Source organism: Centrocercus urophasianus, unplaced genomic scaffold (genome assembly GCF_019232065.1).
Source record: "Centrocercus urophasianus isolate 14NV4802_14NV808 unplaced genomic scaffold, USGS_Curo_1.0 seq_16, whole genome shotgun sequence".
Lineage (NCBI taxonomy): Eukaryota > Metazoa > Chordata > Aves > Galliformes > Phasianidae > Centrocercus > Centrocercus urophasianus.
Window position 1 is genome coordinate 7,136,018 of NW_024884711.1, and position 27,850 is coordinate 7,163,867.

General features: G+C 40.9%; 3 protein-coding genes across 6 annotated transcripts in view; 1 reads left to right on the forward strand and 2 right to left on the reverse strand.

The window, feature by feature from the left end:
- The window catches only part of NEK11 (NIMA related kinase 11), an 85,537-nt gene extending 66,996 nt beyond the window's left edge, over positions 1-18,541 (reverse strand). For both annotated transcript variants that reach the window (XM_042816453.1, XM_042816451.1), the window contains exons 1-2: positions 18,490-18,541; positions 17,312-17,567 (exon numbers count right to left, since the gene is read on the reverse strand). In XM_042816453.1, coding sequence (XP_042672387.1) covers positions 17,312-17,481 — 170 coding nt within the window. In that variant the 5' untranslated portion in view covers positions 17,482-17,567; positions 18,490-18,541. The remainder of the gene's footprint in view (positions 1-17,311; positions 17,568-18,489) is intronic.
- Positions 18,542-18,604: 63 nt separating this feature from the next.
- On the forward strand, positions 18,605-23,478 carry ASTE1 (asteroid homolog 1). Its single transcript, XM_042816450.1, has 4 exons — positions 18,605-19,907; positions 21,784-21,994; positions 22,497-22,692; positions 22,995-23,478. The coding sequence occupies exons 1-4, from the start codon at positions 18,624-18,626 to the stop codon at positions 23,284-23,286; spliced, it is 1,983 nt and encodes a 660-aa protein (XP_042672384.1). The 5' UTR covers positions 18,605-18,623; the 3' UTR covers positions 23,287-23,478.
- A 3,431-nt stretch (positions 23,479-26,909) lies between these two features.
- ATP2C1 (ATPase secretory pathway Ca2+ transporting 1) overlaps positions 26,910-27,850 on the reverse strand; it is a 45,246-nt gene continuing 44,305 nt past the window's right edge. For all 3 annotated transcript variants that reach the window (XM_042816448.1, XM_042816449.1, XM_042816447.1), the window contains one exon: positions 26,910-27,734. In XM_042816448.1, the coding sequence (XP_042672382.1) occupies positions 27,598-27,734 (137 nt within the window). In that variant the 3' untranslated portion in view covers positions 26,910-27,597. The remainder of the gene's footprint in view (positions 27,735-27,850) is intronic.

Sequence of the window (27,850 nt, forward strand, 5' to 3'; positions counted from 1 at the left end):
ATTCTGTTGGGATCTTCCTGTTGAAATGTCATCCAAAAAGCACATATCATAAAAAAGCATACCATTTCCATCTATCTTACCAGGCATTCAGACACGGATCATTGGTCTACACCTGAAGGAGCATTTTGAGACTACTAGAGAATATCACGGTATTTTATTGAAAGTGATAAATTTTCAGTAACTTGAGAGGTAAGTTCCACACCAAAGGGATATCCGCACGGTGCTTTTAATGATTTCCCATTCAATACTGTATGGCTGTAAAGGCACACGAGTTAAACATGACAGCGATAAAACCACGGCAATTCAGTTAATTTAAGGGAAAAAAAAAAGGTGTATTCCTTCATAAGAAAATGTTTCCTAAATCTCAACCATCAGTTACTAGTACAACAACGCATGCATTTTTGCCTAAACTTGCCTGGTCCTCATGCAGCAGTATGCTGTGCTATTTGATTTGTCAGCATCTCTAGAGAAAAGGCTCACTGTACAAAGACATGTAATACCTGCTACAATATTCTCATCGTCCATTGACACAGGAACATCGTACTTTCCTTCATAGAGATCACATCACAAAACTGACAAATAAAATGAACTCTTGTTAAACATCACTTAATGCAACATTATCATATGCCCAAGACATCAGTGGAAGCCTGATGTGTTGATGTGTGGGGATAGCTTGTCATCTTAGTCCCTCAGAGATTTTGATGCTGTCATCAGCTGTCACACTACAAGACAGGTGTTTTTCTTATTAAAATTCATTGCTGGCAATACAAATCAGAAAAATGTGCTTATGTAAATAAGAGGTTGAGTTTCTACTACATAATGCTAATTCCTAGCGAGAACTGGAAAACATTTGCATCTATAAAGAAAACTTCTGTCATACAACCAAGATGGCAGATATACCGTTTCATGGACTCATAGAACGGTTTGGGTTGGAAGGGACCTTTAAGATAATCCATTTCCAACCTCCCTGCTGTAGGCAGGGACACCTCCCTCTAGAGCAGGTTTCTCACAGCCCCATCCAGCCTGGCCTTGAATGCTTCCAAGGACGGGGGTATCCACAAACTCTCTGTTCCAGCGTCTCACCACCCTCACAGTAAAGAATTTCTTCCTAATATCTAGTGTAAATCTACCCTCTTCCAGTTTAAAGCCATTTCCCCTTGTCTTGTCACTATATGCATTTATAAAAAGTCCCTCCTCAGCTTTCCTGTAGGCCCCCTTCAGGTACTGGAAGGCTGCTACAAGGTCCCCATGGAGCCTCCTCCAGGCTGAAGAGCCCCAGCTTTCCCAACCTGTCCTCATAGGAAAGGTGCTCCAGCCCTCTGATCATCTTCATGGCCCTCTTCTGGATCTAACTCCATGTCCTTCTTGTGCTGGGGGCCTCAGAACTGGACACAGTACTCCAGGTGGGGCCTTGCAAGAGCAGAGTGGAGGGACAGAATCACCTCCCTCGACCTGCTGGTCACACTTCTCTTGATGCAGCCCAGGATACGGTTGGCCTTCTGGGCTGTAAGCGCACATAGCTGGCTCATGTGGAGTCTTTCATCAACCCATACCCCCAAATCCTTCTCCTGGGGGCTGCTCTCAAGCCATTCTCCACCCAATCTGTATCTTTGCTTGGAAAACCCATAACCTGTGCTTTCTGTAGGAAAGGTTTGATTTTGCTACATTTAATATGAAGGTGGCAACTGGACCTTACACCTTCTGCCAATCTTTGTCTACCTCAGTAAATAATTTTTTAAAATTATTTTTAAAAAGCTCCCTATTGGCTAAGTATTGACAAAGAAGTTATGTCAGGATCTCAGAAGTTTCACAGATGGACCACAGTCTCTAGATCTTTCCTCTTTCCTGATAAAAAACACAGGTTAAATGTCTTCAATAAAAAAGCACATTCATGTTCCTAAATTTGTTCTACCTCATCCCACTCTCTCAGAGCATACTCTTTGTGCGTTAAGGCATTCCAATCTCTCTCCAATTCGTGATATCAAATAAGCTGATAGATCTATAAACTGATGGACTTTCTGCCTATCGATAATAATAATAAAATAAAAACTAGCAGGCATAGGAAAACAACAAACTTCTCTTAGCCAGTCCTGAATGCATTTCCCCTCTAGCTAGGGAATCCATCTTTACATCCTGAAGAAACAAAGTATTTCTGTTTACATGATACAACCTGCAATTTATGATTGGTTTATAATTAAAAGCTACCTCTGCATATCATCTGGTGACAGTACCTGTGTATCATCTGCTGAAAATCTGTACGTATTGAACAGTTTAACAAAGTATAGCTGGGTTCCATAAAGCATTGTAAGGAAAACTTTTAAAGCATGTGATAAGACATATACAGCATGTATTTACAGACAGTAGTCCTAAAATTTTGTTGGGTCTCCAGAGTGTATCAGCCCATCAAAAAGCCAACTTTTTCATTTTTTTTAAAGTGTTAGCAGGATTTTAGAAGTCCAAAACTATTTGACTGAAGAAATCATAGATTTGGGTAGCACATACTGAAGAACAGGTAAAACACTAAAATGTAGATGTCTTCGAAATGCAATACTCCCTTCAATATAATGTGAAAATGGTTGTCCTATTTTAGATTTATTATTATGAATTTCACTTAAATTAGAATATAGACACAAGGATATCCGATATAACATGGTAATCACACATCAACTACTTAGTAACAGAAGGGCTAGCAGATATCTTAAAGATCAATACGAAATAACAGTCATCATATTTTAAATGTAAATAAGACCTATCCTTGCAATTTAATGGCGCGAAGACACTGAACTTGATCTGGAACTGACTGCAACTGAAGGAGCCTTGTAGTGAATAAACTCACAGCTAAAGAGTAAAAAGCACCTGTCACTGTTTGCATCCACCCTAGAGGATGTGGTACTGATCAGTGTTATTCCGTGAGGTGGGAAAAAAACAACAGAGATGAGCCCACTCCCCACAACGCAGAAAGCAGCTGCCCCATCTCCACTGTCTTCAGGATCACAGGACATCCCCAGGAACACCACCTGGCTCTTCTCAGCAAAACTTCCTGGCTTGCACTGTCACACTTTGAAATGCAGCCAGGCCAGCACACCATGTCTCCATGTGCAGTAATGGGCAGCAAATGGGGAGAAATAGAGCAAGATTTAAAACAAGAGAAAATAAGCACGAAGTAGGAATCCTTGAGGATACGGACACCCAGTGGAAAACCTTTTTTGAGCTTTACTAGTGACTGACAATATGCCACAGCAGTGTTTATTTCAGTCTATTTGCACCGACCTAAAATTAAATGTTTTACAGTCCATCTGGTATTTGTTTACATTGATGGCATGCTTTATTATTATATAATTTGGCTTACTGGATCAGAAGCAATTTTTAAAAAACGACAGCCTATCCCAAAAGGCACTTCATTTATTGAGGGAACTGCAACATGAATTATTGACTAGGTACATTTGCTTGCTGATAACGAAGTATGAGAAATACAACTCCTTTAATGTCGAGAGTAAGAATGTTTAATAAACTACCACAGAGCGGGTGTGCTCTAGGAATAAATGATCCAAATTTGAAGGTTTTAATGAAATAGAAATTTCATTTCATGAAGGCAGTCGTTCAATTAATTGCACCCAGAGATTAGCAAGACCTGCTAGCACATAATCAGTGTGCAAAGCTGGGAATTCATTATTCCATATAGTTAATATTTCTAGAATCACCCCAACTTCAATATGGAGAGTTGTGGATCAATTCATATTTGTACACAGCATTTCCATCCACTTTGATTTTTGCAAAACTACCTCTTCATGCTGATAACTCTTCAGTGCTAGGACCACACATAAATCTATAAGAAAGTACTACTTCGTACTGGATCTGTAATTGGATATGAACTTGGCCATAAATGTTAAAATTAAGGGACAGTCTATGCAATTAACAATTTCTTAAATATTATTTATTAAACAGCAAATTGAGAAGGCATGGTATTACAAATAGGGACCAAAGCAAACAACAGGGCACAACCCTCAGTCTCAAGTCCTGTCTGCACAACTGCTTCCACCTTGTTTGGGAAATTCATAGAATCATAGATTCATTAAGAGTGGAAAATACTGCTAAGATCATCTAGTCCAACCATCCACCTACCATCAGTATTGCCTACTGAACCATACATCTAAGTTCTACATCTACACATTTCTTGAACACCTTGGTGAATCTACCACCTCTCTGGGCAGACTGTACCAGTGCCTGACTACTATTAGTTCAGTAATCAGGATACCATCTGCGTACAGATAAAATGAAGTCACCCATCATTACAGCTTCTCAGTCTGTTGCTTTTTTAGAATAGTGTACAGTCAATGAGATTTACCTGCTACAGCCATTAGCAATTTTAGATTTCTATTGATAACTGCCCCATTGAAAACATTGTATCACTGGAATGTAACTTTTGATACAATGTCCTGTCTCCAGCTTAAGCTCTCTTTTCTGTACATTTTACATCCAGATATCACAAGTTCCCTTTGGTTTGACATTGTCCTTTGCATTTGAGGAGCTCCACACATAAAGTTGCTTGTCCACTGTCAGGTGCTCCAGTTCCCACATTTCCTTTCAGACCTCTCATTTTTGCACTTTAATACACTAAGGTTTTGCCTGCAATTAACAATTACTGGTTTTATATGACATCCTACTATCCGGAATCTTCACTTAGGTTGGTATACATCCACTATGCATCATCTTATCCTACACAGAATACATACAGCAATGCTTTTACTAACAGTCTTAACAGATTTCTCTCCATGCTCTCAGTGACTGCATTTCTTGCTGTTTACAGCTCAGTATCAAAAATCAAAACAATCAATCTTTACATTTTTTATTAGCTATATTTGGAGCACCAGTATCTCTATGGTCAGATAACGTAAAGACAGTCATTCTTCCACTGAGGAAGAAAGAAACTGGTAAAATTATAAAATACAAAAAGTCATATACAAATCAGCTCTACTTGGAAAGAATACTTGATTTTATTTAGGGAAAGAAACTCTTATAGGATGTTAACAGCACTTGGCATCTGGGAAAATCCAGCAGGTGCAAAGTCACTGAAAAACAAATGAGGTGTGCTGTTTGCTATTCCGACTTACATGTTTATATATGTCTACACATTAGTCAAAACATTTCAAACTTAAGCATTACTACACAGCTTCTTAAATCAAATGCCAGGCTCCTTCTACTGTTCCCATGGCCATTACTGATATATTAGTCAAGCCACAAACCAATTTCAAACCTAAGCACTGCAGCACAACTTCGTAAATCAAATGCTGGGCTTCTTTTGTCATGCCCATAGCCAAGATTATTAGTAAAGCCATAAACCCATCATTTCATCAACAACTGTTTTTTTCACTAGCCCCCAAAATAGCTCATTCTTGTTGTTCACGAACATTGCGAAGCAAGCAGCATGAAGAACTAATCCCTAAGTTAACTACTAAGAATTCAAACACTGTATGAGCACCATAATATCCCTAGATGGATTAAACATTATTTTGGTTTCTGAATACACATAGAAAAGACAGAATATCCCAAGTTGGAATGGACCATGGAGTCCAAGCCCTGGTTCCACACAGGAACACCCAAAACCCAAACCCAATGTCTGAGAGCACTGTCCAAACGCTCCCTGAGCTCCGGCACTCCGGGCCTTGTCCAGTGCCCTGGGCAGGCTGCTCCATGCCCACCACCCTCTGGCACAGACCCTGTCCCTCACCCCCAGCTGTCCCTCTCCTGACACAGCTCCATTCTCTTGTGCCTGGTCGCTGTCACACAGAGCAGAGCTCAGCGCTGCTCCTTCACTCCCTGTGAGGAGCTGCAGCTGCCATGAGGCCTGCCCTCAGCTCCGCCGGTCTGCGCTGAGCAAACACAGGGACCTCAGTTGCTTCCCTGCGTCTCGTCCCTAAGTCTATCTGTATATCCAGGGTTAACCCACCTCAGGTGCAGAATTCAACACTTGCTCTCATTAAAAGTCATGTTGTTGGTGACTGCCAAGCTCCCTTATTTGTCAAGATCTCAAGATCTTAAAGAATTTAACAACACTTAAGTATCTTCAGATGCTGATGAGAGAGCTGGAGCACCCCTCTCATGAAGAAGGGTTGAGGGTGCTGGATTTACTCAGCTTGGAGACTACTGCCCTTCAGTACTTGCAGGGAGCTTGAAAACAGGAGGGGGAATCATCTTTTTACACAGGCATGTAGTGATAGGATAAGGAGGAATGGTTTTAAACTAAAGGAGGGGAAATTTAGGTCTGGTATTAGGGGGAAATTCTTACTCAGACAATAGTGAGGCCTGGGCACAGCAGCCCAGAGAAGCTGTGGTGCCCCATCCCTGGAGTCACTCAAGGCCAGGTTGGATGGGGCCCTGGGCAGCTGAGCTGCTGGGTGGCAGCCCTGCCCATGGCAGGGGATTGTGGCTGGGTGGGCTTTAAGGTCCTTCCAACCCAAACCATTCTGTGATTCTATGGTGATGACATTTCACAAGTGAAGTAGACGATTCATTTTCCATTTCCATCAATAAATCACAATTATAGCACCTACTAGTATTTCTCAAGATGTTTAATTTATAAAAGCCCTAACGTATGCACTGATGCTTCAGCTTATGATGTATACAGTTTATGGTTATTTGAAAATGAACAGTTCTTAATTAGTACCCTCCAAAAACATAGAATATATTTCCTGGGACAAGCTCATTTCAGAGAACAAGGTTGAAACAAATTAGTTGCAAGCATTTTTCTTCTGCACTAAGTACAAATTCACATATACAAAGGGGCGTGCTTCAAACTATTCTTGGTCAACCATATGTGCCAATGTTGAAAAAAATCAGTAACTGTAAAGCAAAGCAGAGTCCTTGTGCTATTCTCCGCAGCGCTGACGAAGACATTTTAGTATTATTAACATTATTGAGTAGTGTCAGCATAACAGAATCACAGAATCACAGAATGGCCAGGGTTGGAAGGGACCTCAAGGATCATGAATCTCCAACCCTCCTGCCACATGCAGATCCACCAACCTCCATGTTTAATGCTAAACCAGGCTGCCCAGGGCCCCATCCAACCTGGCCTTGAACACCTCCAAAAATGCAATCCAAAAATATTATATGCATAAAAGCATATAATATAAAGCATAAGTAACACTTTATGCAGACAGTATTATTAACATTATTATGATACTAAAACTTATTTATTTTTAATAAATCTTTGAGATATTTTGAGTTGGGACATCTCAGCTCTGAAACAAATACTGACAGACATCAATTATATGGATGAGATTTCTGTCTTCTCAGGAAAATTATTAGAGACATTACGGGGTATAAACTAAATACCTTGTTTCTAGAGTTGGTTTTTGTTGTGTTTTGTTTTTTCTTATTATTAAATAATTATAAATCTGTGTGTTGCGTTATCACCATCTACTGTTCATTCATCCTTTTTTCTACAGCCTAGTGTTTAAGAATGTAGTTAAATGTCATGCTGTTACTAATCTAGATGAATTTTCAGATTCCAGATGGAACAAGACAAGAACTAAATACTCTAGTTATCCTCTATATCTTTTGCAGATTCAATTCCAGCAAACACCAAATCATCTGAAGTAGGCATTTTTCTTTACACACACTTGATAAATCTGATTTTTAACTGAGCTCTGCTAATTAATATCCCCTTCCAGAAGAAGCAGCTATTATTACCGAAATAAAGTTTGGAAGCAGCATTTTGTGCATTCAAACATTATAATGGGATTAAACATCTCTCAGTTAACAAGTTACACATATATTTCTTCAACTTGAACTCTTTAGCTATAGCATAAGCCATAAAGAATTCTGATTATGCTAAAACTGGTGTGAATTCACATATCACCACATATCACCCACATATCACCTCATCTATATGCATCAGTTTACAGAAAACAGACAATTTGGAAGAGAAGGAAGTGGCAAAGGAAAACCAGACACACTGACAATCAGTGTAAGAATTTATTCTATAGAAATTCAAATTAAAACATTTTCTAGTGTAAAACATAATTGGTCCTTTACTGAGCATAAACATATTTGTAAGCAGAATTACGTTCCCTTCAATGTTGCAAGGATATTTATGTCAGCAGTATTGTTTCTCCTGTGAAACTAATTCCCATACGTAATTTAAATACTAATTGCTTCAACTTTAATGAGAAAACTCATTCTTCCTACATGTCTCTTTCCATCAGGCAATTCCTTCAATGTTTATTTCTGATATGCATTGAATTATCTATAGTACAAAAAAAAAAAAAGCAGAGAAGGTGGGGTAGGGGGAGTGAGTAGGGAGAGATAAAAGGACAGCTTACAGCTTTATAAAAGCTTATTACTGAGAAGTCTACAAGCATAGACAAAGCAGATCAAGCAATAGTAACTGAAGAAATTAATTGTATATACATTTATTGTAAGATAAAAATCTTTTAATGCTTTTCAGAGTTTGATACTGTGGTCTTAGAAATCCATGAATTATGTGCAAAACAAAAGTAAATAACCATCAACACTGAAATGATATTTCAGAATGCATGAAGGACACATCACGTAGGCAAAAGAAACATAGGACTTATATTTACTAATGTGTCACACAAGCAGAACAACAGTAACAAAAAACAGGAAAAAAATGAAAGAAAAATACACTAATTGTCAATAAATCCAGATTTCATTTCACTCATGGCAATTGTTTTCTCATTACAACGTGCTGAATGCAACAGAGAGCTAGTTCTGCATGGAAGAAACACAATATCCTTGATGCACACTTCAGAGAAAATACCTTGTTGACAAGGGCTGCTCCAAAACTAGTACCTCCTGTTTTATCATGTTGGCCCCCAACAGCAGAGGTAGATGTTGGGTGGTATGGCAGTCGAGAATAAACCTTTCAACCAATATTTTGTTACATATTGCAGACATGTAGAGGGGCAGTCTGGCAGAATGGTGTCTAATGCAGAAGTGCAGATGAAGCAAAGGCGCAAACTGAATTCCTTCATGCAGAAAAAATGGTGCTCATTAACATTCATCAATGCTTGCTGAAGGCTTATGGAAACCAAACAGTGGATGTGAGTACAGTGAGGTGGTGGGTGATGCATTTCAGCAGTGGTGACAGAGGATTGGTCACCTCTGCTGAGGAAGATTCTGATGAGCACAGCATGCAGCCTCTCTTGTTCATCTTTGGTGAAACTGCACAGCTAATGGTAGTGACCATGTTGAAAAATAGTGCTGCATAGCCGAGAATTTCCTCTATCCAACAGTGTTATTGTACTCTTTCATCTGTTGTAGTTTCCATGGAAATAAATTGAATGCACTACTTTTGGAAAGACCTATGTACAGTGAGCTACAATATAGGCAGCTATATACAAATACTGCAAAACCACACAGAATCTTTGAGTCAGGTGGTCACAATTTGGCCTGAAGTAATATACTATAATTCTCCATTTTCTTACTAAATTAGCTTACAACAGCATAAAAATTGAACATTGGTTTCAATAAAATGAATCAGACAGTGGTGACCTCAAGGCACATTTGCTTAATTACAAAATCATTACATTCTGTCTGTGCCGTGCACCTCAAAGCACCAATAATTCACCAACAATGCCTTAAGCACAACTCTGTGCTCAGTGCTGAAAATACTGCTTGTAAACGTTACAAAAAAAGAATTAAGTCAACCACCAGCCCTGCTTGCTGCCTGCACACAAGATCACAACCTAGTGAGTTGTGGGAACCTGTAGGAGCTCAGCTTTGTGGGGGTGGTATATAGAGTAAACTCAATGTCCATTTGCAGGTACACTCTTAAACTAAAACTCAAGAGCAGAAGCTAACATCAGGAGGTTTCTGTAAGGACTCAGACATTTATCTAGGTCTTGACTCCCCTAGCATTTCTCACAGAATATGAAAATCAGGCTTAGCCACTTGAGTGGAAAGCTTGTGAAGGGCAACTTCTTCAGCTACCCTAGCTAAATCAGCAAGAAGTCCCTGTCCATGTCACGGTGTTACCTCTCATCTGGGGCTGAGGACGGTTTTGCAACTAAGCAGTGACACATGGTGCCCCAAGCCTTACATCCAGCAGCAGAGGCACACCTGGCTAAAATAAGCAGAAGCAGCTCACTGAGAAAAGCTTACATAAAATAAAGCGATGACAGGGAAGGTCCTCTATGAACTGCACCTTTGCTCAGTTTCCAAGGAGATCACAAATATCTCTTCAAACACCTAAAATGACCTGAAGGATTTTAACTTTCCTTTTTACTAAATGAGGGAGTCAAGAAAAGGCCAACAGCACAATTAGATGAACAAGCACACAGTGACTGCGAGGGAGTCATTTGTTATTGTTTTAATCAGTTTGGCTTCAAACGGGCGTTCCCTTGGAATGCCTTCAGAGAAGCAAAGGGGCAGCAAACAGGGATTTAGCGACAAAGCAATCTGCTGGCTGTCACTTGGATATTCATGAGTTACAAAACTCTTCCGCCTTTAGATTTTATTTCATTTGTAATAAGAATTCATAAATAATTGAAAACCATGTGATAAATTATTCAGCTAAGTTTCCAAGGAATCCTAGTGCGAGCCTGGATTAATGGCATAATGCAAGGCAGGCGCAGAAGCCGGCTGACACCCCACGACTACCACCTGCAGGAGCAGTCCGGGGAGCTTGGCACATCCCTGTGTGCTTTCCACCAAGGGCACCTGTAAGAACCTGATGAATATGGATGAGTCAGAAGTCCCCATCCGCCTACTTCATCTGCTTGTCTATGCAGGGCTACGAGCAAGTGAAACTTAACCCAGAGCTCCAATTCACGCAGTTGATCAGGAGATTCGTATCTGTATGGGCAGCACTGTCCTTCGGGCTATTGTAAATCTCTGTTACAAAAAGGGATTGTGTTTAATCATAATTACCTGTTGTGAGTAACCACTCAGGGGGACAAGGATAAAAGTGACTGCAGGAGTATTATTACCATGTTGGCCAGAAACAAAGGCAAGCACCTCAAAAAACTGAGAAGCACTTTTGCAAAAAATCACATGCCAGTTAACAAACTACAAGAGAAACAAAATTCTATGCTCTGCACTCCGAATTTGTAAATTTTAAGTAATTTTTTTTCTGAATATTCAAGAAAATTCAAAACCTGACTCTTTGTTTACAAAAAACTCATGCAAACTCTTTCTTAGAAACAATATTGAAAAGCTTTGCCAATAAAATTGGTGTTGTAGTTGGACATACAAGCGACTTGAGCTTCCTAGCAAATTAGATCAACTATGCTTCAAAGCATTTACCTATTATATGCTGACAAAGAACTGAACACAGAAAACAAAGATCAAGTAAACTGGCAAGTTGGAGATTAATTCAAAGTATGTAGGTTGCTCCAAAACTTTGTACTTATTATCATGGCAACTACAATAGATACAAAGAGCACAATAACACTATTTGATAGAGCAAAACTGCATTTTTCAATGTAGTCAACACCATTAACTATGCATTTTTGCCAGCAATGAACAAGAACCTGCATGCCAGGCTCATCAAAATCTGCACGGCCACCCAAAATCTGCATTCACGTCACTGTCACCAGTGGTGAGACACACCACCCAGCTCACTGTGCTCACATCCACTGGTTGGTCTCCTCAAATACTCAGCAAGTGCCAATGAATGTCTACATTAATTTCCATATGGAGGAACTCAGTTCCACATCTTTGCTTCATACTTCCATGTCAGACACCATTTTGTCAGGCTGCCCCTCTGCTGCCATCTGTCACGTGGCGATAAAATGTAATGGAATATTTTTAACAGTCTATACAAAGGAAAGAATTGACCAACTACCAATCACTACTCCACTTGCAGACGTACTGTGCAGTTTCAATCAAACCTGTCAGAAGAACAGCAATTTCAAGCAATTACATAATGCTCTAAGTAGGAAGTGCAAGAACTTTCAATTAGTGACCCTTGGATGTCAGTTCTACACTGTTTGAGCTGCCAAATGGCACTGTGCATAGCACAGTCACCTCAGCTGTGCAAATCTTCACAGACAACCACATCTCAACGGGCTGCTTCCCTAGCCACTAATTAGGTCATACAGAAAGAAAATACAAATACTATCTACAATACTAGAGGAATATTAGAGGGAAGGAAGAAACTTGAGCCGTGAAAACAGAGGACATTCCAGGAAATTGAGTGTAGTCATAACGGTGCAGTGAAAGAGTGGGGCTTCTTGTGGTAGGACAAGGGGACATGGGATGCAAGACTGTAGGAAACCAGGCTTCCTTTCTGCCACATACAGACAGATTCCATCCAAACTGTAGAACTTGCCCTCACCATATTGAGCTCTTGACAAGGGTTGTGCATCTACAGTGCAGTTAATCTTGCTAAATAGTAGCAGGATCTTCAAAACACCAACAAATGACACAGCAAATAGGGTCCAGTTATTTCCCAGGCCTATCACCATCTCCCCGCATGAATACATGCAAACTCTTTAACCTTTCTGTTTCTTGCCCATCTACAAACTGGGTAAAAATATTTCACAGCTCTGAAAAGTGCTCTGAGGTCCCAGAATGGAAAAGGTGCCACATATATGCCAAGAATCATTCTTAATAGACAGTTTTCCACAGCAGGTTTACCTAGGTCTGGAAAAGTGACTGTGTAGCACTATTTCTCCCTTGCTACTTAAACAAAGACACAGGTCCAACTTCATTTCTAATGCAACTTCTAGAAAATAAAAAAGGGGGAAAAAAAACTTATACAGAAGTCATTTTTACCCTTATTAAAGCTACCATTTTTTCTTCCTAAAAGAGTCAACACCAGAGCCTGTAAAAAAATAAAAAACTCCACTAATAGGCAACCAGTCATTTGCATTCCCATCTACCATGCCTAAAATCAGTTCAAACCCTGGAAAAAGATTAAAAAACTAAGCAAATATTTGCAGGAGGATGCAATCCTTATCTGAACTTCAGTTACATATCACCTAAATCAGTTTGCAATTTGAAATACAGATTTATCAAAGCTCATTTTAGAGAGTAGTAGAACAAAAGGGTAGTGTCAATATTAGGCAATTAAATCTCACTTTTAATGAATGTACAGAATCAAAAGATTTGCAAATATCTAATGGTGAAAATATCAAATAATACAGAAAACAAGCCATTCTGTTTAAACTGGAACTAAGAAGCTTGTTTCCTATAAATATCTCTTGTGCCTACCTGAATTTGTGGTCTAAGACGATAAAAACTCTAACCATAGCTTCTTCCCAAACACAAGGAAATCTATGATATCTCCCATGCACAAGTTGTCTACTACAGAAGAAACACTCTTTCATAAGGAAGTCTTCTCCTGGTTAAGGCCTTTGTCTTTATGAGGCCATTATTTTATTCTCTTGTCTGCTGTTTAGTTTCCAAAGTTGGAGGAATTTCTGTCTTTGAGATGTGTAACCCTCTATAATAACTGATGAGAATCATTCAACAGAATCAAAAGCTCTTGTAAGAGATGGAGAGCAGACGAGCTAACTGGCTACACAAGCAAGGAGACAAAAATCACATTCCCTAGCCAAATATCTAAACACAAGAACCTGTGTTTTTCTTTTTATGAGATTATTATCAAACTCAAGAGAGTTATTTGTTCCGTATCTACACAAAGCAGTTCTGACAAGAGGTAAGTGTGATCCCTAAAGCCGATGGCTAGTCTGAAATAACTCCATGGGCACCATCTCAACCCAGAGTACTAATCACTAGCCTGGTTTCCTCCTTCTTCATTTTGGACAACACTACTTGGGAAAGGAGAAAAAACAAGTTGTATAGGCAGAGAAGCTAAGTAAAATGAAAGCAATCCTGTGACAGTATTTTTAAGATTATATGACAACTAGAAACAATTTACTGTCTAAAGGAAAATGGAGCTCATCAACATTAGAAAATGTGTTGTGTGAGTAAAAATTTTCCCTAGCTGAGACATTCGGGTGCTTAGCTATGTATGTAACTGACAGCTGTTTACACTAACATATAATTTTCTAGTTTAAACAGGGCACGGCAAAATGAAAATGATAAAGGTTTTTGGAGTCATCTAGTAAAAAAGAAAGCACATTGCACCACAAACATAAAAGGCTATAAAAAATTACAAGTTACAGACCATACAAATTAGGAGGTTAAAGAGGAAAGGAATGAGTCATACAAGGGAATGCTTCAGAGCAGTGCGTAGGACAAGAGCTACATACACCACCACAGCAGCAGTACTTGCTATCCGTGTCATCTGTACAAGACACAACTCACATGTATCACACAAGAGCTCAGCAAGTCAGCTGTGTGTACGTAAACATTTTTCTTGGTACGTTCTGAACCATCTCTGAAACAATAAAAATAGAAATCTAATTCTGTTGAGGTCACTTGGGACTTAAGTATCTCAATTCCCCTTTTTCTGCCAAAGTGCTTTCAGATCTCTAAAAAATATATATACATATGTATATATATATTTTTAACAGGTAATAAACATAATTTGGATCACACTCTGACATGCATTACTCTAAATGAGTACGAAAAAAAAAACCACAATTTTTCATCTGAAAACATACGTATTTCTCAAAGGAAAATCTAACAAGCAGTAAGCAGTATATTTCATCACTTTAAACAATGGATAGGGTTAAAGAGAAGAAAGTACCTAAACTCTAAAGCTCGAGCTTTCACATCACTGGGGCCTCTATTTTTGTCTTCTTTTAGAACAGAAAATGACAGAAAGTTGGGGCAATCTGCTCTTCGACTTACATCCGTTGCTCAGAGGAACAGAGAAAAACGGTGATACACGAGTATCCCCTAGTGATAAAATGGTGAACTGCATAATAATATCAGTGCTTCAGATAGTTAAATACTCGTGCAGTCATAAAAACTCACAAACAACATAAAGACTCACAAACAACAACAGCAAAAAAGAATATGCTTTTTGATACTCACAGCCTGGCCTGGGGATGGCTGAGGACTGACAGCCTCAAACACAGGCATGAAATGCCGAAGCAGTAAATGTTTGTCTAAAAAACCATCATTAAGAATTTAAGTTTTCAAAGAAAAAAAACTGAAGGAAAAAAAAAAAAATAGAGGTAATAACTACTTAAAGGCAAAATACACATTCCTGGAGTTTTGAGGTTTGGCAGTTTGTTCTGTAGTGGGAAGGGGGGAAAAGGAAGGGGGAAAAGGAAGGGGGAAACTGAGGACCCAGAGCTCAATATCCTGCTAATATTCTGAATTCAACCATACTCAGTCAAATTCTGAATGGTCATACAAGCCGAGGGAGTCATCCTATCTGCATGGTAAAGGATGCCAACAGGAAAATAAAATTCATAAATTGTTTCTACTACTATTTTCAAAGTTTTCATCTAAAAAAAAATAAACCAATCAAACCACAGATAGAGCCATGAGAGATCTAAAACCCAGCCAGAAAAATCAAAGAACTTAGCGGCCTTCAACCCGGATCCAAGGAGCTGAGAATCTGCAAATTGGTGTTGAAGGGCAACAAGTGAAAGAACCACGTCATTGACACACATTTATTACAGCAGCACTGCCAAGAATGCCTTGTCATTATCACCACAACTGAAGCACTAAATAAATAATTAAAATGTTCTTTTTATCATGCTAGTGCTCATCGACACATCCATCAGAAAAGACTAGCAGACCCCCAGATTTAAAGGAAGAATGTATTTCTGGCTGTCAACTACATTGACTGGATTTTTCACACCTTGAACAAAAAGCTTCACAAATTTCCTGGATTAAAACAGAGATATTCACATTCTAATTTCATTTGTTGGAAGTCTCAAACCAATACACAAACATTTCTATACAATGAAGTCCAATGACATCCAGGCACCCAGCTTCCTGAAAATGTTCATCTGTCTTTTATGGCTTCGGAATCCTAAGCGGATTATCAGTCAAACTGATGAGACCTGCCTACCTTCAGACAGGTATAAAACTCAAGATTTGCTGGCAATTAAGAGAAATAATGCTATCAGTAAGGCATACAACAAATGCAAATGCAAATGCTGTTTACTGGAATTTCTGTGACTACTTCTTCTGAAGTTTCATTTACACAACTCAGTTATTAAGACAAAGATCAGTACTGCAGCGTTTCTTTTTTGACACCTCAGTAACAGCGTCAGTCCTTATAGGGGCATGAAATAATTCCTGAATTCCAATTGGGTGTCACCAAGCATTTGCTAAAGTAAATAAGAAAACATCAGAAATAAAAAGGGAAATCTATTTCTATGTTCAGAAATTCTGACATTTTCTTGCTCATGTTTAAAACGTCACTGCTTTAATGAGCGCTGAATGAACCATTACAGAGCTAGACACTGTTGCAGCAGGACTTAGTAGAATAAGGATTCTCATCCTCCACATTTTTAAAAACAGAGGTATCATCTTGATGAAGAAGGATGAGCAGGAAATGAAATGTCCAGCATTTTCGTAAGCATTTTTATTAACTTGCAGAACAGGATTTACTTATTAAACGCAAGGCCTCCAAATATAAACCACACACCTGCATTACACTCACACCAATTATATAATACATATTTATATAATTACTCACAGCTTATAAATTACAATCTTTAAGTCTTTAATGAAAAAAATTCGCTACAAAGAAGACAAATTTGTGAAAACTGGCATACATCCACGCCCTGCTTCTTGGTGGGACATTGAAGAAATCTACCTCAGTTCTGGATAAATACCAGGTCCTTCACAGTGTGTGAATGTAATGTTCCTACATTAGTAACTTGTCCAAGGTATGACATTAGGAATAAGCTATTTTCTTGTTTACATCAGTTGTTGCACAGCTTTAAGTAAACTAACTATCACTACGGAGAGAAGGGTCAGAGATTTTCCACTCACCTCCCCTCTGTCTTATGTAATAAATAAAAGTTAGATACAAGCACAATGACACAGACTTATCACACAGAATGGCCAGGGTTGGAAGAGACCTCAAGGATCATGAATCTCCAACCCCTCCACCACAGGCAGGGCCACCAGCTTCCACATTTAATACCAGACCAGGCTGCCCAAGGCCCCATCCAACCTGGCCTTGAACATCTCCAGGGAGGGGCATCCACAACCCCTCTGGGCAGCCTGTTCCAGCACCTCACCACTGTCTCTGCAAAGAACTTCCCCTGACATCCTCCTTATCTCATAAACTATTTTAAAGAAAGAGTCAGCATAAAGTCTGCTCTTCTGTCCTCACTACAGTTGAACAGTAAATGTTGCAACACCAAACTTAAGAGCAGAAACAAATCAATATAAAGAAACATCTACAATGCAAGAATTACGGTCCAAACCATTTTTTTTTCAAGTATGTAAAGGGATTACTTACAATTCATCTCCTTGTTTTGCTTTCTTGTCAGAAACCAGATACACGCTTCCAAAGCTCCCGTTGCCAAGTTTCCTCTGAATAGTGTATCTCCTTGCAATAGCAGCATCTGAGCAAGCAGAATTAGAGCTGGAAATGCTGACATGCTTAGCAGTTTCTTGAAATTTCAGCATTGCTCCGTGTAACAGAAACTACCCAAATTTCTCTAGAATGCAGTTTTCAAATCTTTTCACTCCTCTACAGATGTTCAGAGGAAATCCTTGAAACAGAAGGAAAAAGATTTGTTAATATACTAATCTTAACTAGAAAGCTATTTACTCTTTCATTTGCCCTTCAACTTCCACCATCTTTCTGCCATCTGTCAGCACATGAGTGACTGACTGCTACCAGCTTCTGCAAACCAAAGCTTCCTGGCTAACCACAAACCTACAGGATTTTCAACAACATTCACTTCTGCCAGAAGTTCTTCATTTCTCTTTTGCTAGAATAATTTGATTGCAATCCACCTTTCCAATAGTTTAGCTTTGTTTTGCAGTTCTTGTCTGCCTGAGGTCCTAATTCTGCAAATGCAGAGAGCGCAGAAGCAAACTTTTGCTGTTACTTTGGCTTGCTATGACTGAAAATGCTTTTGGACTGACTTTATTTTCTTTTCCTTCCTCATTCCAAACGACAAGGAGCAGATGCTTCTCCTTACATGCCAAAACAACACTGGTATTGTTACTTTGCTTTTTTATTTGCATTATTTGTTTCAAAGTATCCTCAAGTGCAAAGAAACGTCCTAATACCCGTTCATCAGCAGAGTTATTACTGCTGTCTCATCAGCACTGCATATGAAAATGCTTTGTTTCGTTTGGAAAAGAGAAGAAAAAAAAACTTTATTTTACCAACCGTGTAACTTCTGGTGCCAAGGGATTGCTTTCCTACAAACAGGGAGCCTAAACGAAGATTATGAGTTTGGAACCTTTTTTTTTTTTTAACAGTAACCAAATGTGCACCGACCTATTTCAATACCCACCTGCTGAGCTGCTGGCACGCTGCCCCAAGGAGCGCGACTTTGTGGCAAAACGCAGCCAAACTTTACTTACTACAGACCACCTTAACAACGACACAGACCTCTTTATCTTAAAGCCATCCCCCCCCTCGTCCGCTCGGCACCCTGCCGCGTGAAGCTGGGCGGTTACCTGCCAGCACCCCGATGCCGCCCTCCAGCCCCAGCCCGCAGCTCAGCCCGCGGGGCCCGAGCGGCGCCGTTGTCAAGGCGACGCTGCGCGTGCGCGCAGGGCCCGGCCGGAGGGCCGCTTCCGCCGCCGCCGCCATGGGCGTCCCGGGGCTGACGGGCTTCGTGGAGGAGCGCGGTTCGTTCTTCGCGGAGTTGCGGGTGCGGGACACCAAGCTGGTGATCGACGGCAGCAGCCTCTACTACCACCTCTTCTTCGCCTCCGCCGCCGATTTCCGCCGCGGCGGCGATTACGGCCCGTTCGCGGCGGCCGCGGACGACTTCTTCGCCGTTCTGCGCTCCTGCGCCGTGGCCGCCTTCGTGGTGCTGGACGGCGGGCGCGGGGCGGCCGACAGGAAGCTGGGCACGCTGCGGGAGCGCGCCGCCGAGCGCTTGCGCGCGGCCCACGGGCTGTCCCGCGGGGAGGGCGGCCGCGCGCTGCCGCTGTTGGCGCGCCACGCCTTCGTGCAGGTGCTGCGCCGGGCGGCGGTGCCCTTCGTGCAGTGCTGGGCCGAGGCCGACCGCGAGGTCGCGGCTCTGGCCAACCGCTGGAGCTGCCCCGTGCTGTCCCTCGACAGCGACTTCTTCATCTTCCCGCTGGCGGGCGGATACCTCCCGCTGAGCGCCTTCCGCTGGCGGGACGTCCGCACCGAGCGTTCGGGCCGCTACATCCCCGCGCGGCGCTTCGAGGCGGAGAGCTTCTGCCGGCACTTCGGGCGGCTGAGGAGCAGCGCGCTGCCGCTGTTCGCCGTCGTAAGCGGCAACGACTACGTAGACGCGGCGGCGTTCGAGGGCTTCTTCGGCAGGGTGCGGCTGCCCGGGAAGCACGGCCGCGCGCGGGGGCTGCTCGGCTGGCTGGCGGGCTTCGCGGGGCCCGAGGAGGCGGCGGACGCCGTGCTGAAGCACGTGGGCGGGCGGCGGAGGGACGCGGTGAGGGAGCTGCTGCGCCAGGCCCTGCGGGACTACGCGCCGTCCGACGTGAACCTCGAGGAGTTCTTCGCGGAGGGCCGTTACCGCTGCGAGGAGGACGAGGCCTCGGGGCTGCCGCCGTGGCTGCTGGGCGCCTTGGCCAGAGGCGAGCTGGCTCCGCTCGTCGCAAACGTCCTGACTCTGAGGAGCACCTTCCTCCACGTCCAGGTGGAGGACATGCGGCGGCCCAGCGCGCATAGCGCCGCGCTGCCCATCCGGCGGGTTCTGTACGGCCTGCTGCTGCTGCACGCGGCTCCCGGCGCCGACGCGCGGCGTGAGGCACGGAGCGGCGCGCTGCCGGCCGTCTGCGAGTTCGACCGAGTGCAGAAGTCAATTAAAAAGACGTTTGTCCAAGCGGCGAGACTCCCCGCGCCTTTTGGCGATGATGGCTTCTCTCTAGACGGGTTAGTGCAGGTAAGTGCTCGTCGCAGCAGGTTAGCAGCGTGGCACGCGCTTAGGAGGTGGGGTGTTTGACAGCGGGGCACTGAAGGTGATTGGCGAACCCAGCGGCTTCAGTGAGCAAATGCTCGGCTACGCACAGTCCTGCTTCTGAGGGCTGAGGAGCTAAGCACATTTCTTCACTCCCCCCTACCAAGTGCACCAAGCCAAATTACATAACAGGCTGACAGCGTGCATGGATAGCATTGCTAAATCATCCCGTGTAAGCCCTCCTCCCGTCCTTCCTATAATGTTAAACTAATATTTGCTTTTGTCGTTTTAGGAAAGGACTCACAGTTCTGTGAAATTTAGAAAGGTTTAGAAAAGTTCAACACTACTAAATTTAACTTGAATTTGATCAAGTTACGGATACTTCAGAGCAAAGTTAAATTTACTAAAAATCAGCATTATTATTTCATCTGTAAACCTGCAGCTATCCAGCAGTTCCTCCTGCTCCGAATATGCATCCTGCTATGCGTGCTTCCCTGCTCCTTGCCAAGCAGAACAGCACCTGAAAAATACAACTTGTAATCAAAGGAAGTTTGTACTAGGTTAGTTCTAGTCAGCATTAGCTGTGGTATATTTAAATTCTCATGGTTTCTTATGGTTGAGACTATGCCTTGGAATGGGAAACACCCAGGGTTCATACCTCTTTTTGAAACTTTTGGAAATACAATCATTGCCTTTTCATACTACACATAGAATCATAGAATTGCTCAGGTTGGAAAAGACCTTAAAGTTCAAGTCCAACCACAACCTAACCATACTACCCTAACAACCCTCCACTCAATCATGTCCCTGAGCACCACATTCTAATGGTTTTTAAACACATCCATGGCTCAACCACCTACTTGGGGAACCTATTCCATGTGCTCTGCCCACTGGCATCAGACCCACAGTAGCACATTTGTGTGTTGTCATCAGCAGCTGGTGGCTGTGAATGTTGTCTGTCCCTGCTGTGGTACAGGTTTATTGTTACTTTGAATGAGTAGCATGCAGATATCTGTGAAATGTGTGGTTTGGGACTTTCAGAAACATTAATGATACCTAAATGTGTTCTTGCATTGTATACCCTACTGAAGTTGAGTTTTGGTTATTATAATAACTCTCCTCACGAAATATATACAAATTACCAATTCAACAAGTTACAAGATGCGGTCCTCTATATTCAGAGTACTCTTGGCAAAATTGGCTTCAGTTTACCTTCTGTTTGTGGGACGGCTGCTTTGCAATAAGCACAACCATCCCAATCCAGATGTGCAAAACACTTATGTTGCAGTTGAGCACCTTGCTCCAGTTCCGCAGTGAGCACTGCATGTAGACAGTTTGTGGTGCTGTGTTTTAAATAGCACAGCAAAGAAGGAATGTGCTATGAGCTCACATACTGCAAATGAGAAAGGTAAGCTGTACACTGAAGGTTTCACTGTGGTAACAGGTGTGTTCTTGCCATACCAAGAACAAGCATCACCATTACAGCTCACAAAAAAGGGCCACTTTTTGAAGACATGAATTTACACAGACATATTTGCCATACCAAGGGAACTTAAATATGTTACACCTGCTGAATTTTCAAAGTCAACTTTTGCATAGGAACGTAATGTCAATCACCTGATTTGCAGGAGACACTGAAGCCTGTTAAAATCCAGCTGACTTCAGGCAATTGTGAAAATTGCCTTTTTAAGTGGTTTTTCAAAAATACTTCCTGTTCAGAGTATCTGTGACACTTAACTTTTTATTTTAATTAAAACCACAAAGTATTTGCTAGTTTAAATTATCTTACCTGCCTTCTGGAAATGACTCGCAACAAATAAAGTCTGTTTTTTTTCCTTCAAGATCTTCTGCTTATTTTCAGGTGCCAATGTCACACCGTCAGCTACTTCTGCTGGAGACTTTAGGAGTGAAAATGAGTTTGCTAGAATCTGTCCCTGCCCACTTACAGCTCCCTGTTGCTGTAACCTGTTACTGGACGCGTTGTTCGGAACCTAAAGTGAACTTGCATCACGTAAAGGCTCTACTTCTAATGATAGTAGCTGGAGAACTGCACAGGATAACAAATGAGCCAGGTATGTCTCCAGAGGATACAATTTCGGATGCAGAAATCACAGTTTCTGTGAGTACTTACTCACAGGTGAGTACTTTCAGTAATATTTCTACATGTTAGGGGTAAGGTGGCATTTTCTTAGGAAGAGTCCTTGATATGATGCCAAAGATGATGCATGCCAGGGTTATTCTGTTGATTTAGGCTCTGAACTACAAAAGCTGCTTGAAAATGACTGCCACCTGCTTCTTGAGTGGGATGGAGTGAGATGGTAATCTTCTCAAATGGATTCACTCCCAGAACTGGGAAAGTACTTGACAGAATTACTATTTTCATCATTTCAGATTCATATGGATAATGATACTCACATTTTTTCTCCACTCTATGTCTTAATGTTGAGACATTTAGGTAGGCTTCCAGAAATACAACTAAACACTGGTAGTTTGTAGGCCCTATACATTGCTGATACTTATTGTGTGTTGACAGAAGGATATTTATTTGTCTGTCATTTTCTATCCATAACCTAGATCTCACAGTTCTCCACCCAGAAGACAACAGACTTGCTTTTAACGAATTTCTAAAATGGAAGGAAGAGAAACTGCAAAATAAAGACTTTGATTTAGATGCTGCACATGGCTTTTGCCAGTGGCAGTGCTGTCTTGAGATGGGATTGTATCTCAACCAGCTACTCTGCAGTCCTCTCCCTGAGCCAGACTTAGCTAGGTAAGGACATTTCAGAGATCTGCTTTCCACATAAGCTCCCTCTGAAGTGCTTTCACATGTTGCTTTAATGTCTGCATCATAAACTGCTTTGGCCAATTTTAGCACAGTTCGGACTCCTTTCTTTAAAGGTGAGAATATGGAGAAAACTCTACTTAGAATATTTCTTAGGGGCCCGCTGTTGAATATTTATGTAGTTAAGACGTGGTTGGGGTGTTTGGTTTGTTCTCCCCACTACGCTGCATGTTTCTGTACTTCTGCTGAGGTATGATAGCAAATGAGAATTCTCTCCTTCCTTTGAGCAGGCTCTACAGTGGGACCCTCGTGCATGGACTGTATCAAGAGCTTAAGTCAACACCCTCAGTGGAAAATCTGTTCAGTTCTTCTCCAAAAATGACTGAGTTTTATCAGGTTCTGTTGAATATAGTCATATCAACTGTATCTCCAGACTTCTTTCAGAAGAAAACAGAGGCCAAATCTGAGTCCTGCAAAAAGAAAAAAGCATCTAAAAAGACAAAGGCTGTCAGGTGTGCTGTGTCTGAAACTCAGCGTTTACGTGATGTTAATAGGTTTGCATCACTCAGTGTGGATGACTGAGAGCATTATTCCTATAATAATTTCCAGTGTCACAGAGACAGAAGAAATTATATTTAAAATGTGACTGTATTGGAATTTGCTTGGCTGTTTTCATACAAGCTCCTGATATTTATTTTTTTACCAATGAGTCTCCCTCCAGGATTTAGTATTTTTGTAACAAAGGCTCCTATAAAAGAGGTGCTGCATACAACATGCTTTGGTGTCTGAGTTTTGTATGGGTGGAGAGTGGAGGTTGGATGATTAAAAGGTGTCTAATTGAAAATGAGAGTAAAGAACTTGAGCAGTTCAGAATGTTTCTTTTTCTGAACACTTAAAGCAAGCCTACTATCCTTCCTTTTCCCTGCCTGCTTCTGACTTTGAAAACATCTATTTTCAAACTTGTGTCTGAGAAGCAGCTACCTATGCTGCTGTATGATTACAGTTTTACAAATCAAATTGAAATTGAAAATTTAAAAAAATATCACTTTCACAGATAGTAGAATATCTGTAGTTTTATGGAGAGGTAGCTGTCATTGCTGAAGTGGATGCTTAAGGGAAAGGTTCCCTCCACCCATCGTGCTACTGGTACCGCATGGAGCAAGTGGATTGCATTGACACACAACGAGCTTGGATGGGGAACCTCAGCCATCCAGGAATCTTAGAGGTGATCATGGACTGACCTGAAGGTAAGAAGTTTGGAACTTCACCAGCAGAAGTATTGGGTATTAAAGAGGCTCCACCATACAGTGACCTACCAGAAAATGAAGAGATATGCCCTGTTCATAGATGGATCACAATGTACTATGGGGAAGCATCACAGATGGAAAGCTGCTGTGTGGAGCCCCACGCGAGTTGCAGATGCCACTGAAGGCTGATCACCATATGCTGTCTTAGTCTCTTCTATGTGGAAAACCTAGGCCTCAAAAACTACAGGAATGATTTCTGATATTGTACAGCTGAGTCTTGATACTTTCATAATACATTCAATGAGAAATTGATACATTTATTTGTATATTTAACTCAGAAAAACTATTTTTGAGACAGACTGAAATAGCAGGTAGCTGAGATGGTAGTAATGTCAGTACAGAACTGCTACTTTCCCAGTTAGCAGCAGGTGGCACTCACACTCAACCACAGAGCAAGTTAGCAGAACTGCTCAACACCTTTCTGACCGTTCACAGCCATCTACAGCCGCGTTTCCATCAGATGACTTTAATAGGTGGAAGGTGTTATATTTAAGTTCATGATTTTAGAAACTAAGGACGTAAATTCTTATTAGTCCAAATCATCCTTTGAATCATTATCATCTCATGTGTTTCAATTCCCAAGCTTATAATTCTTCATAGCTTTTATAATCATCATCCCATTTTAAGTCTTTAAAACAAACAAAAAAATACGGGCGTGCTTGATTTCACTTTGTTGTTGCTGTAAGAAGAGATCTTAACCTTCATCCCATGTTGGGAAAACGCCAGAGTTCAAATAATTCCTGAGCCTTGCTGAGAAGCACAATCTTGAATTGGTTCCAAAGACTAGGATAAACTCGAGCGTTCTGTTTTTTGGATTAAAACCTGCTATGTTCACAAGACATTCTGAGACCACCTTTGGGAGTCCTGACTTGGTGATTAAAAAATTGTTTTACTGGAAATGTGTTCTCAATGCAAACTGATTCTAGGATCACCACTCAGAGCTTGTTTTGGTGTTCTTTGGGTCATCATAGGATTTTAGTCGTCTTCTGGGAGAAAAACAACCAGAAACAATAAGAGAATAAAAGGCTCTTTCTCAATTCTGTGCTTTAATAAGAGCAACTAAGTTACTTAATTGCTGCCTATTTTCACACTACATGAAGCACCTGTCAATTTTTGAGGACAGATCTTGCTGTTGATTGAATTGCTCTGAAGAAAATCTCAAACATTCTGCTAGGTGATATTGACCAAAAATGGAGCTAGAAAAAAAAAAGCAATAGAATTCAGACAGTCCAAGCATTTCTCACGAATAATGAGATTGAACTACCAGATGAATTACTTGTTATATAAGTTACTGTTTCACCTTCTGCTGGAATACAGCAGGAACGCCTCAGGCATAATTCAGTATAATTCACTTTAAGTGAGTTCACCTTTGAAGAAGGTAGAATTAATAGTTCTTCAGGGACTAAATTTTGTTTCTTGTCTACACTGACAGGTAAATTCAGAAGGTGAGACTTAGGCTGGCAAATGAGCACTTTGTGAAATTTGTTTAAAGCCTAGCAAATAATAATTCCGCCCTAAGTCAATACGTTTGTGCTTATCTGCACTTCTCTACATACTTGGATTTCTAGGACTCCAAGAACAAATGCAGAGCATGAAGCAGTCAAATCCCATGGAGATTATCAACAAGAAGTCTTACTAGGTGAAAGATACAGTTGCAGCACTTTCTCAAAATGCAGGCTGGTGCAAGTGATTCTTCGTCAGCACGCATCATCAGTTTTTACTGCGCCTTTACTGGGATTTGAAGAATTTTAAATACTTTACTAATGATGTTTTAAAATGTTCTGAAGTGGCACTAAAATACTGAACACTCTGGTAATACAGACCCACTTGTCAAAGACAGCAACAGTCCAACAGGAAGAACACTGATAAATCTTTTCAACTTCTGAAAAGCAGAACTGCTGGAAATGAGAAATTTGTGCTAAAAAAGATCATTTCTGGTTTGAGGCCTTATCAGCTCAGTGGTTTAGCTAACATCCTATAGTAAAGGTGAGTGCCATATACTAAAGTCTTTCCCCTTACTAAGTAGAATAACCTATCAGCAGGGTAATTCATACAATACCTTCCAATCTGCCTTATTTTCCATGAACTTTCCAGATTCTGAGGATGGCACTTGGAGCAAGCCACAAAGAAACGTACAAAAACATCTCACTGCTCATTTAGAATTTCTCAGTAACCTTACTGACAGGAGGACCATCTTGTGACAGCGTGCCTCTGAGCCAACACCAACACAAAATACAATTTGCAGGCTGCAGTGTGGAAGATGTGCATCCACATGCTTTCAGTCAAAAGATATTATTACATTCTGTCTTCAGCTCCCTTGAGTTCCTGCACATCATCTTTTCAAGATTCACTGGATGACTGTTCCTTCCATTTCCTCAGGGCATAATTGGTCCATCTCTAACAGCAACGATGACAAGAGCTGCAAGACTACTTTGAGGAACACAGCTGTTTGCTTCTAAATCACTGAATATCCAGACATTATCATATATCAAAAATTACTTCTAACATCAAGATACTAATCTACCACAACACTTCTTGATCCACAAAAAGTCATTTTGAAGATTAAAATTTTAAGTTACCCTAAGAGAAAGCTATTGTAATGATGGGGGAAGAAAAAAAAAAAAAGAACAGGAGGGGTGCAGAAGGAAAAAATCAGCTTATTTCAAAGAAGGCTGGGATTTTTGGCCATTAGAGTGAGAATTAGCATGTTTGCTTTCTAATTCAGTATACCACATAATTGTAAGTCAGATATTTCAATACTAGTACTGCCTTATTAATCAAGTAATCTAGCATCTGTAAGCTCAAGTAAATGTGGGACAAAGCAGGTATCCAAAACCATCACAAGCCTGACAATCTGGTGTAAATGCCAGTTCCTTTTAAAGCAAAGAGACACCACACTCATAAGAAAAGCAAACATTTACTTCAAATTGCAGTATAGGCTTTTCAATCACAGAAAAAGAAAAGAACAAACAGTGATCCGACAGCGGTCACATCCTGTGCAAAAAGAAAAAACCTCCAGATACAAAAAAAACCTGTAGCACAAGGTACTTGAGCCGCTTACACATTGCAGGGTGAAGTAAATAAATACAGTAGCTAGAATATGGCACTCTTGTGACAGACTAAACCCAGTGGAATGCCTCTGAAATATTTTTTTAATCCTTGTATTAGTAGCAAAGTCCCACCACCGTAAAAGTAAAATAGTACAATGTTTTAAATAAAAACAAACTAAAATATTTATATCTAAGAGAAGAATTTTATACAATTATGTCTCTAAGTGCAGAAAATGGGACTCGGGCTTAGATCGTTCTTTAAGTTAACCCCCCCACACACAAAATCCCATTAAATCTCAAAAGTAAATTGGTTTGAGGAAAAATGTTACCAAAGTTGCATAATTTCAATTGTTACTCCCACGGTTGGAAGTTAAATTCTAAACAGTCTTGAAACATCAATGTTCATCATTAGCCAGTGAAACAAAGGACTTGTCAAAAGCCCTCAGGACTTCTTAATCCTCCAAATATTGTTTTGCTTTCTCCTACATCTTCAGACAGCAATCCCTAAGTTTGCAAACAAAAGAATGCAATATGCATCATACATCAAGAAAAGACGAAGTTGACGAAGAAGAACTTCCATGTTTCTGGATCTTTTCCTTGCTTCTCTCAAACTTCTTTATGATCTCAGTTACTATGCACACAGAGGAAGTGAGTCCCAGAAGAAACAGTAAATCTGGAAAAGATAATTAGCCGTTTTAAAACTTGCTATTTAAGGTTGAGGGCAGACTGACAAAGGAATATATGGCTTACAAGACCTTCAAATTGCCTGCCTATTACTGGGTAACTTGA